Source organism: Pygocentrus nattereri, chromosome 4, assembly GCF_015220715.1.
Source record: "Pygocentrus nattereri isolate fPygNat1 chromosome 4, fPygNat1.pri, whole genome shotgun sequence".
NCBI classification, from domain to species: Eukaryota; Metazoa; Chordata; class Actinopteri; order Characiformes; family Serrasalmidae; genus Pygocentrus; species Pygocentrus nattereri.
In genome coordinates this window covers 1,168,879-1,181,378 of record NC_051214.1, presented here as the reverse complement: position 1 = coordinate 1,181,378, position 12,500 = coordinate 1,168,879, and the positions used below count along the sequence as shown (strand labels likewise).

Below are 12,500 nucleotides of genomic sequence, written 5' to 3'. Positions count from 1 at the left end.
TATTTGTTTATACGTGTGTATATTTAGTAAACGTGTGCGTGTTTGTTTATACGTGTGTATATTTAGTACGTGTGCGTATTTGTTTATACGTGTGTATATTTAGTAAACGTGTGCGTGTTTGTTTATACGTGTGTATATTTAGTACGTGTGCGTGTTTGTTTATACGTGTGTATATTTAGTAAACGTGTGCGTATTTGTTTATACGTGTGTATATTTACTAAACGTGTGCGTGTTTGTTTATACGTGTGTATATTTAGTACGTGTGCATATTTGTTTATACGTGTGTATATATAGTAAACGTGTGCGTGTTTGTTTATACGTGTGTATATTTAGTAAACGTGTGCGTATTTGTTTATACGTGTGTATATTTAGTATACGTGTGCGTATTTGTTTATACGTGTGTATATTTAGTAAACGTGTGCGTATTTGTTTATATGTGTGTATATTTAGTAAACGTGTGCGTATTTGTTTATACGTGTGTATATTTAGTAAACGTGTGCGTATTTGTTTATACGTGTGTATATTTAGTAAACGTGTGCGTATTTGTTTATATGTGTGTAAACGTGTGCGTATTTGTTTATACGTGTGTAAACGTGTGCGTATTTGTTTATACGTGTGTATATTTAGTAAACGTGTGCGTGTTTGTTTATACGTGTGTATATTTAGTACGTGTGCGTATTTGTTTATACGTGTGTATATTTAGTAAACGTGTGCGTGTTTGTTTATACGTGTGTATATTTAGTAAACGTGTGCGTGTTTGTTTATACGTGTGTATATTTAGTAAACGTGTGCGTGTTTGTTTATACGTGTGTATATTTAGTACGTGTGCGTGTTTGTTTATACGTGTGTATATTTAGTAAACGTGTGCGTATTTGTTTATACGTGTGTATATTTACTAAACGTGTGCGTGTTTGTTTATACGTGTGTATATTTAGTACGTGTGCGTATTTGTTTATACGTGTGTATATTTAGTAAACGTGTGCGTGTTTGTTTATACGTGTGTATATTTAGTAAACGTGTGCGTATTTGTTTATACGTGTGTATATTTAGTATACGTGTGCGTATTTGTTTATACGTGTGTATATTTAGTAAACGTGTGCGTATTTGTTTATACGTGTGTATATTTAGTAAACGTGTGCGTGTTTGTTTATACGTGTGTATATTTAGTAAACGTGTGCGTATTTGTTTATACGTGTGTATATTTACTAAACGTGTGCGTATTTGTTTATACGTGTGTATATTTAGTAAACGTGTGCGTATTTGTTTATACGTGTGTATATTTACTAAACGTGTGCGTATTTGTTTATACGTGTGTATATTTAGTATACGTGTGCGTATTTGTTTATACGTGTGTATATTTACTAAACGTGTGCGTATTTGTTTATACGTGTGTATATTTAGTAAACGTGTGCGTATTTGTTTATACGTGTGTATATTTAGTAAACGTGTGCGTGTTTGTTTATACGTGTGTATATTTAGTAAACGTGTGCGTATTTGTTTATACGTGTGTATATTTAGTAAACGTGTGCGTATTTGTTTATACGTGTGTATATTTAGTAAACGTGTGCGTATTTGTTTATACGTGTGTATATTTAGTAAACGTGTGCGTGTTTGTTTATACGTGTGTATATTTAGTAAATGTGTGCGTGTTTGTTTATAAGTGTGTATATTTAGTAAACGTGTGCGTATTTGTTTATACGTGTGTATATTTAGTAAACGTGTGCGTGTTTGTTTATACGTGTGTATATTTAGTAAACGTGTGCGTATTTGTTTATACGTGTGTATATTTAGTAAACGTGTGCGTGTTTGTTTATACGTGTGTATATTTAGTAAACGTGTGCGTATTTGTTTATACGTGTGTATATTTAGTAAACGTGTGCGTGTTTGTTTATACGTGTGTATATTTAGTAAACGTGTGCGTGTTTGTTTATACGTGTGTATATTTAGTAAACGTGTGCGTGTTTGTTTATACGTGTGTATATTTAGTAAAAGTGTGCGTGTTTGTTTATACGTGTGTATATTTAGTAAACGTGTGCGTGTTTGTTTATACGTGTGTATATTTAGTAAACGTGTGCGTGTTTGTTTATACGTGTCTATCTGTGTGTTTTTCAGTCACACCTGTGTAAATGTAATGTGACAGTAAAAGTGACTGGATTTGATTTGAAAGGGTTAAACGTTGAAATCGGCCACGTTACTTGCTTTAAAATCAACGGTTCTTTTTCACTGTGCGGTAAACATTTTGGACATGCAGGCCTGAGTGTCGTGAAAGTGCCGCTGACCCCGGGATGCCGCCGGACTCCATCTTGTTAGCCACGGTGACGTCGGTGGACCAGACGTCGAACTGCCAGCGCTTCTGTCCCAGAACTCCGCCCAGAACCGTCCCCGTGTGCACGCCCACGCGCATGTCCACTCCCGTCTTCGTCTTCTCGCGGACATACCTGAGCACAGGTGAGCACAGGTCAATATGACCCCTGGAGGAGGTTAATAACTGAAATGGGCTTCTAATGCTTATTTTCAGTTCTACCTTAAATCGCCAGCCTTTCGTTCCGGCACCTCAGGCTTTAGAATGCAACAGCTGTGCCATTTAAGGCGGAAAGGGATTTAATAGGCCTCAAACAACATTTGTGTTCTTTTATTGAATGAATAATTCTAGTTAACTCACGAGATGGCCTTCACCATGGCCAGGCCCATCATGATGGAGCAGGCCGCGTGGTCCTCCCGGTAGTCAGGTAGCCCACAGATGCAGTAATAACAGTCGCCCAGGATCTTTATCCTCAGCTGGTGATATTGCTGCACAAACACACAAAGTCAGGCCTGCATCACACACTTCCCTCTTATTTCTCTCCTCACTTTATGTACCAAAAAGTTGTCATAACTTTGTATGTGACGGTTTTCCAAACTCTCTTAGAGTTGTCCAGAGTGGTGTCGTTACCGTTCTGTGTTGTGCCCCCAAAAAGCAGCTCGAGATGAAACAAGGAACAACCTGTTAACTCTGGAACCTGCAATGGTCTGTTCGCTTCCTGACAGCCAGGAATGGCACAACGTTTAATCATTTTCCCACAACTCCCACTTCACTAACTCTCTGCAGGAGCAACTGTCCACATCACTTCAATAGGAATCGTGGAGCTAAACTGCTGTAGGCTGAATGGGTGGAGCTAGACTGCTGTAGGCTGAATGGGTGGAGCTAAACTGCTGTAGGCTGAATGGGTGGAGCTAGACTGCTGTAGGCTGAATGGGTGGGGCTAAACTGCTGTAGGCTGATTGGGTGGGGCTAAACTGCTGTAGGCTGAATGGGCAGGGCTAAACTGCTGTAGGCTGATTGGGTGGGGCTAAACTTCTGTAGGCTGAATAGGTGGAGCTAAACTGCTGTAGGCTAAGTGGGTGGAGCTAAACTGCTGTAAGATGAATGGGTGGAGCTAAATAGTTGTAGGCTGATTGGGTAGGGTTAAACTGCTCTATGCTGAATGGGCAGGGCTAAACTGCTGTAGGCTGAATGGGTGGGGCTAAACTGCTGTAGGCTTAATGGGTGGAGCTAAATTGTTGTAGGCTGATTGGGTGGAGCTAAACTGCTGTAGGCTGAATGGGCGGGGCTAAACTGCTGTAGGCTGATTGAGTGGGGCTAAACTGCTGTAGGCTGAATGGGCGGGGCTAAACTGCTGTAGGCTGAATGGGTGGGGCTAAACTGCTGTAGCTGAATGGGTGGGGCTAAACTGCTGTAGGCTGAATGGGCGGGGCTAAAGTGCTGTAGCTGAATGGGTGGGGCTAAACTACTGTAGGCTGAATGGGCGGGGCTAAACTGCTGTAGGCTGATTGAGTGGGGCTATACTGCTGTAGGCTGAATGGGCGGGGCTAAACTGCTGTAGGCTGATTGGGTGGGGCTAAACTGCTGTAGGCTGAATGGGTGGGGCTAAACTGCTGTAGGCTGAATGGGAGAGTCTAGTCATACGTGTGTATTTTGATTGTATTTATGTGAGTGTCTTACTGCTGCCAGCTTGTCGAAGCGGGCGAAGAGTTCGTTGAGCAATTTGACAAGTTCTTGAGCGCTGCAGGCCGACGAAAGCTGAGTGAAGCCGACGATATCAGCAAACAGGATACTGCAAATACAGAGAAAAAACTCTTGAGTTCTTGTCATCTTAGAATGAGCCCTTCATATCAACATAGTGAGCAGCTCCTCTTCCACAGAGGCTGCCACCACCATGTTTCTACAGTAGTCCAGAGCAGAAAAACCAAACACTGACTCTTTACACTGAAGCGGCAACTTGAACGAAGAAAGAAGAAGAGTCAGTGGAGCTGCCGGGGCTGCTGTTTTGTGTTGTGAGAACATTGAGAACCCAAATTTAGACAAACAGAGGTTCAAACACACGAAGAAGTCAGAAGGGGCGAATCCTGACCGCCAAAGAAGAGAAAACATGAAGAAGGTAAACGAAATCTGGACGGACGACGGCAGAAAACCTGACGGCCACCATAGGATCTACTACACGCTTGGAAAGGGAGAGGTGAGGGAGGGGGATTCAGCTGGGTGCCTCACCACTAGATGCCACTAAATCTTACCTTCAAATCGTTTTCCTAGTTTATCAATTCGACCCAGGCTGCTTACGGGTTAAACCATTTTGGAAAAGGTTCTATATAAAACCACGAACACTCCGAGGACCATTTAACCATCTCTGCATGGAGAAATGGTTCAGCATAGCACTGAAACTTGGTACAAGCTTCACACCATAACTACAGCAGAACCCTTTTTGGTGCTATATAGAAACAATATGCAACATATTCTCCATCAATCTGAAGAACCATTTCACCAGGGAAAGAAAGATGGTTAAATGGTTCTTCGAGTGCTCACAGGTCATAAAAACCAGTGTATTCGGTGTATTTACTAAAGAGCCCTTTTAGAACCATCTTTTTCGGAGTGTAGCGTGAACGTAATTCAATAGAAGCGCTTCAAAGTGTCACGGGAAATGAAACGTCTTCACTTAATGGAACTGGATTTTTTCTTTCTCCTGTAAGGCTCCTATTTTGGGAATGTGAGGTTTGGTCCAGACAGCGATGCCGTACATACACACGTTAATGCACACACGCGCGTACGTTACCTGACGTTCTCGTGTCTGTACATGTACATGGTGTTGAACTGCTGAGCTTCTGATTTCTGATTGGCTTCTTTCTGCATTCCCTGCAGCATCTCATCAGCTATGTGCTTCGGCAAGATGGACAACAACAGCTCCTCCTAGACACGCGCATGCACACACACACACACACACACACACACACACACACACACACACACACACACATATATAAAGTGTTTCCTGCTTAAAATTACTATGAAGACAAACACATTAAACTGATTGAAATCATTAATATGCTGTTAGAGTTACAGACTGTAGTCCATCTGTTTCTCTAATACTCTGTTACCCTGTTCTTCAGTGGTCAGGACCCCCATGGACCCTCACAGAGCAGGTACTGTTTGGGTGGTGGGTCATTCTCAGCACTGCAGTAACACTGACGTGGTGGTGGTGTGTTAGTGTGTGTTGTGCTGGTGCGAGTGGATCAGACCTCAGTGTCGCTGCTGGACTGAGAATAGTCCACCAACCAAAAATATCCAGCCAACAGCGTCCTGTGGGCAGCGTCCTGTGGGCAGCGTCCTGTGGGCAGCGTCCTGTGACCACTGATGAGGGACTAGAGGAAGACCAACACAAACTGTGCAGCAGCAGATGAGCTGTCGTCTCTGACTTTACATCTACAAGGTGGACCGAGAAGGAAGGAGAGTCTAATAGAGTGGACAGTGAGTGGACACAGTGTTTAAAAACTCCAGCAGCACTGCTGTGTCTGATCCACTCGCACCAGCACAACACACATTAACACACCACCACATCAGCGTAGATGAGTGGAGGAAGAGTGTGGATACAAGGAGGTGGACTTGAAGTAGAACATCTTGAATAAAACTACACAAGGAGAGAGAGAGAGAATAACAGATAAAGAGAGGTGAGGGAGAGAGAGGCAGGAAAGGAGAAAGAGAGGTAGAGAGATAGAATAGAGAATAACGGATGAAAGGAGAGAGTGGCAGTGAGAGAGAGAGAGACGGAGAGAGAGAGAGAGAGAGTGGCAGATGGAGGGATGTCGCGTTTGTCTCCAGAGCTTTGTTGCCGTGGTGGCGTGAAGCGCTCGGCTGCGCTCCGATTGGTTGTCTGCATGTGTTTCCCAGCAGCCCCGGCTTCTCCTGCGGCATTCTGGGAGTTTTCAAGGCTCCAGAGCATCAGAGAGACGCAGAGGAAAAAAAGGAAAAACAGCAAGGAGGAGTGGAGCGAGGGATGAAGGCTATAATGGGGGTCCCAGGGGGCGCAGTTTCACTCATTTGTGTGTGTGATGGATCATCAGGAAACAAATGAGGACACAGTTTACTAAACACAGTAAAGGGGGTAAACACTGCACTGCTGTTCGTAACGAGACCAACTAAACAGCTAATTAAGAATAACGAAATAACACTGTAGAGAATTAAAGCCATAGTTCAGTGTCAAATACACTTTCCCACTTATAGCCAGAAAACTAACAATTGGGACCAGACTTTACAGGCCACATATGGACATTTACAAGAACAGGGTCCCTTATATGTAGAAAAAACACTAAAAAACAATAAATATGTGAGTAAAAGTAATTCCAAAACAGATTTCCTGTTTATATCCCTAATTATACTCCCCCCATAATCTCCATAGGGGGCGCTAGTAGAGGTTAGCATTATGCCAGCATTGAGAACCAGATTAAAAACACTTGTTTATAAATCAAACGTATTTAATAAGATGCACAGTTGTCTTTATTGAGCAGATATATATTCTTATATAGCAAAAATATTGTTTTTAATTAGCAGCTTGGCCTGGTTGAGATGGGCAGCCAGCATAAACAAGTTAACCAAGCTGGTCAATCAGACTGACCAACACGACCAATCAGGTCACCACCGCATGACCAGCTTGACCAAGCTGTTCAACCAGCACGACCAACATGACCAAGCTGTTCAACCAGCACGACCAACATGACCAAGCTGATCAACCAGCACGACCAACATGACTAAGCTGGTCAACCAGCACAACCGACATGACCAAGCTGATCAACCAGCACGACCAACATGACCAAGCTGATCAACCAGCACGACCGACATGACCAAGCTGGTCAACTAGCACGACCAACATGACTAAGCTGTTCAACCAGCACGACCAACATGACCAAGCTGGTCAACCAGCACAACCAACATGACCAAGCTGTTCAATCAACACGACCGACATGACCAAGCTGTTCAACCAGCGCGACCAACATGACCAAGCTGATCAACCAGCATGACCAACATGACCAAGCTGTTCAACCAGTACGTCCGACATGACCAAGCTGTTCAACCAGCACGACCAGCATGACTAAGCTGGTCAACCAGCACAACCGACATGACCAAGCTGTTCAACCAGCACGACCAACATGACCAAGCTGATCAACCAGCACGACCGACATGACCAAGCTGTTCAATCAACACGACCGACATGACCAAGCTGTTCAACCAGTACGACTGACATGACCAAGCTGTTCAACCAGCACGACCAACATGACCAAGCTGATCAACCAGCACGACCGACATGACCAAGCTGTTCAATCAACACGACCAACATGACCAAGCTGATCAACCAGCACGACCAACATGACCAAGCTGGTCAACCAGCACGACCAACATGACCAAGCTGTTCAACCAGTACGACCAACATGACCAAGCTGTTCAATTAACACGACCAACATGACTAAGCTGTTCAACCAGCACGACCAACATGACCAAGCTGGTCAACCAGCACGACCAACATGACCAAGCTGTTCAATCAACATGACCGACATGACCAAGCTGTTCAACCAGCATGACCAACATGACCAAGCTGATCAACCAGCACAACCAACATGACCAAGCTGATCGACCAGCACGACCGACATGACCAAGCTGATCGACCAGCACGACCGACATGACCAAGCTGATCAACCAGCACGACTAACATGACCAAGCTGATCAACCAGCACGACCGACATGACCAAGCTGTTCAATCAACATGACCAACATGACCAAGCTGTTCAATCAACACGACTGGCCTGACCAAGCTGTTCAACCTGCACGACCGACATGACGAAGCTGATCAACCAGCACGACTGACATGACCAAGCTGATCAATCAACACGACCGACCTGACCAAACTGTTCAATCAACACGACCAAGATGACCAAGCTGTTCAATCAACACGACCGACCTGACCAAGCTGTTCAATCAACACGACTGACCTGACCAAGCTAATCAACCAGCACAACCAACATGACCAAGCTGATCAACCTGCTCGACCGACATGACGAAGCTGAACAACCAGCACGATCGACATGACCAAGCTGTTCAACCAGTACGACCGACATGACCAAGATGATCAACCAGCACGACTGACATGACCAAGCTGATCAACCTGCTCGACCGACATGACGAAGCTGAACAACCAGCACGACCGGCATGACCAAGCTGTTCAATCAACATGACCGACCTGACCAAGCTGTTCAGCACGACCGTCATGACCAAGCTGTTCAACCAGCATGACCGACATGACCAAGCTGATCAACCAGCACGACCAACATGACCAAGCTGATCAACCAGCACAACCAACATGACCAAGCTGGTCAACCATCTATAATTATATTTATGAAGTCAAACAAAGTTTCTCAAGTGAAAAACGCATGGTCACATGTTCTCTGTTCAGGGCGTAACATGCCATGTTGACTATGTGTGATGTAATCAATAGTGACATAAGACGACATAAAGACATAAAGACGACCATGTACCTGTTGCTGGCTCTGCTCCTCCAGCGTCATTCGGACCTCCAGCGACTGTTTGGCCTCCATGAACGCCGTCCGGTATTTACGGTCAGCCATGAAATATGACATCACACCCACCACCATGGCACCCAAATACAGCATCATATTCGCAACAAGCTGCACACACACACACACACACACACACACACACACAGGCAAACATCAATTAACCTTGCTGTGTATCAGAGTGTACACATGCACAGCTGTATTAAAGTATGGGCACCTTAGTCAAATGATGATTTTTGATTATATTTACACAATACACAACATCAAAAAAATTATTTTGTTAAAAATAATATTTTACAACAAATATTAATACACATAATTGAATAATTGAATATCATTTTCAGTTATAAAGACCCTAGGCCTGCAGACTGCTTCTACAGACATTAGTGAAAGAATGGGTCGCTCTCAGGAGCTCAGAGAATTCCAGCGTGGTACCGTGATCGGACGCCACCTGTGCAGCAAGTCCAGTCGTGAAATTTCCTCACTACTAAATATTCCACAGTCCACTGTCAGTGGGATTATAACAAAGTGGAAGCGATTGGGAACGACAGCAGCTCAGCCACGAAGTGGTCGGCCACGTAAAATGACAGAGCGGTCAGCGGATGCTGAGGGGCATAGTGCGCAGCGGTCACCAACTTTCTGCAGAGTCAATCACTACAGACCTCCAAACTTCATGTGGCCTTCAGATCAGCTCAAGAACAGCGTAGAGAGCTTCATGGAATGGGTTTCCATGGCCGAGCAGCTGCATCCAAGCCTTACATCACCAAGCGCAGTGCAAAGCGTGGAATGCAGTGGTGTAAAGCGCCGCCACTGGACTCTAGAGTAGTGGAGACGTGTTCTCTGGAGTGACCAATCACGCTTCTCCATCTGGAAATCCGATGGACGAGTCTGGGTTGGGCGGTTGCCAGGAGACGGTACTTGTCTGACTGCATTGTGCCGAGTGTAAAGTTTGGTGGAGGGGGGATCATGGTGTGGGGCTGTTTTTCAGGAGTTGGGCTCGGCCCCTTAGTTCCAGTGAAAGGAACTCTTAAAGCTTCAGCACCAAGAGATTTTGGACAATTCCATGCTCCCAACTTTGTGGGAACAGTTTGGGAACAACCCCTTCCTGCTCCAACATGACTGCGCACCAGTGCACAAAGCAGGTCCATAAAGACGTGGATGAGCCAGTTTGGTGTGGAAGAACTTGACTGGCCTGCACAGAGTCCTGACCTCAACCCCATAGAACACCTTTGGGATGAATTAGAGCAGAGACTGTGAGCCAGGCCTTCTCGTCCAACATCAGTGTCTGACCTCAAAATGTGCTTCTGGAAGAACGGTCAAAAATTCCCATAAACACTCTTAATCCTTGTGGAAAGCCTTCCTAGAAGAGCTGAAGCTGTTATAGCTGCAAAGAGTGGGCTGACATCATATTAAACCCTATGGATTAAGAATGTGATGTCACTCAAGTTCATGTGCGCGTGAAGCCAGACGACCGAATACTTTTGGAAATAAAGTGTATCTCTACAACTGCTGGTCAGATCAGGACGTGTCAGGTACCGTTTGATAGGGCCAGGTCTCCCGGTTCCAATGACACCACCCCTGACCCTCTACGGCACTTGCCCAGCCCTACTAAATTTTGAGCTGTACTAGACCTCACTCAGACGAAGTCAACAAGCCCTGTCCCGCTGTGGGCACCCCACCAGAACCAGAGATACAAGCTCTGTACAGGAAATGCCATATCTCAGTTCTTGGACAGGAAAAGTCCCAAATTGTGAAGTCGAAAAATCAAAAAATAGCATCATAAAAGGCTCCTCTGCGCAATCAAAGCCTACGAAGCAGTAGATGAGTATAAAAAGACATCATAGCACGTTCAGCTCACAGTTTCCACAGTCCGAAATGTCATTAGGAATGGCAGTTAAAGGAAACTGTGGAAGTCAAGGCAAGATCTGGATCTCTCAGACAGATCCGCTCACATGCTGAGCAGAAGACAAAGCAAAACCCCCATTTGACAGCAAAGGACCTGTGGGAAGGTTTAGCTAACAGGAGCGGTGCAACTTCTATATGCTCACTTTAAGATATAATTTCTATATAATTAATTACTTTTATAAAATAAAACTAGGCACTTGGAATTGAACATTATACTTGACCTTTTTTAAAAAAAAATATATATAAGTATGGGTGGCATTGTTCAATGCCCTGTATTTCAAATAAAAGGGGCACTAAAAAAGAAATAAATCATAGTTTGGTAGACACAATAGATGTTTTTTACTTGCTCACAAATTAGTAAGACTGGGGTCTGCAGGGGGGCTCAAGTACTTAGGACATCACACAGGACCACCAAATGCCCTAAAAATTCTCACTCATAATTCGCAACACAACCCAAGGCCTGTTTTTATGCTTGCGGTGCTTAAACTGACCATTTTGAGTCTGTGTACATTTTCTGAAAACAAACGTAATTGGCATTTTTCTGATCAATACTGTGACTGCAATTTAAAATGCAATTATTTTCTATGAAATAAGCTCCACTATTTGTTTAAATGGAGCATTAAAACTAGTGAAAATCCTTGATATTATTAAATTATTTTGACTGGACTGTCACAAAGCCATCGGCTTTCTTTGTTTTGATTCCCAGTCCAGCCCCCTTGTTTTTGACTCTGCCCCTGATTGTTGCCACCTGTTTTTCAACCTCTGTCCTGTAATCCCTAGTTAGCCCTCATGTATTTAAGCCCTGTGTTTGCCCCTTGTTGTCGTTGGTCTTTGTTTGATTTTGCTGGATGTATTGTTTTCTGTGTTCTAGTCCGTGTTGCTCTTTGTTATGTCTGTTCCCCGATCTCTTCATGTTGGCTCCTTGACTATGGACCGTCTTGACCCTGATTTTGGATTTGCCCATAATCTTGCTTTTCTCAGCACGTGCGTCCACCTCCACATCGCTCCACGTTACAGGACAAACACCGTTAACATAGTGACCAAGAAAAGGAAAATCCACAGCATGTACAGTTCATCATTTTAAGCCAGTTTTTTGGATAAAATAATTGTATTTTTCTTGTATCATTAGAATACATGCAAATACAGTAAATATATGTATATATATATATATATATATATATATATATATATATATATATATATATTAAAATGTTGGTAATATCTTGTGAGCTAGTTTGAAGATAAAAGCCTCACATGAATTTATTAAACTCCACCAGCAGCACACTCGATGTCGTTTAATGAAGCTTTGATTAGATAGAGCAGGCACTGAATGAAGACTAGAAATGGTTTTCGGCTTCTGCGAGGAGCAGTTTGGAAATGCTTAGGTGACGTTACCTGTCTGATCAGCATCTGCAGGTTGTCCTGCCGCCGCTGCGCCACCACGATCCCCAGCAGCACAGTGTGCGTGACGCACGCCAGTGCCCCCAGCAGGACCACGTGCGCCAGCGGCATGGGCAGCGTGAGGAAGAAGGAAAACGTGAAGAAGGTCTGCCAGCCCACAGAATCTCCGGGCTCGTAAACGCCCGCGAAATTCAGTCCCAGGTAGCACAGCACGTGAACCACGATCATCAGCCACACAACGTACGGCACAACCTTCCGAGTGACCTTGTCCGGCAGTTTGCCTGACCTCAAGAGGCCGTAAAACATGCCGTCCAGCGCCA

General features: G+C 44.2%; 1 protein-coding gene across 1 annotated transcript in view; it reads right to left on the bottom strand.

Moving 5' to 3' along the window:
• LOC108411433 (adenylate cyclase type 3-like) overlaps positions 1 to 12,500 on the bottom strand; it is a 33,724-nt gene that overhangs the window by 20,742 nt on the left and 482 nt on the right. The window contains exons 1-6 of the mRNA XM_037538103.1: positions 12,175 to 12,500; positions 8,836 to 8,985; positions 5,088 to 5,221; positions 3,983 to 4,094; positions 2,663 to 2,790; positions 2,280 to 2,438 (exon numbers count right to left, since the gene is read on the bottom strand). The exon at positions 12,175 to 12,500 is cut by the window's right edge and continues 482 nt beyond it. Coding sequence (XP_037394000.1) covers positions 2,280 to 2,438; positions 2,663 to 2,790; positions 3,983 to 4,094; positions 5,088 to 5,221; positions 8,836 to 8,985; positions 12,175 to 12,500 — 1,009 coding nt within the window. The remainder of the gene's footprint in view (positions 1 to 2,279; positions 2,439 to 2,662; positions 2,791 to 3,982; positions 4,095 to 5,087; positions 5,222 to 8,835; positions 8,986 to 12,174) is intronic.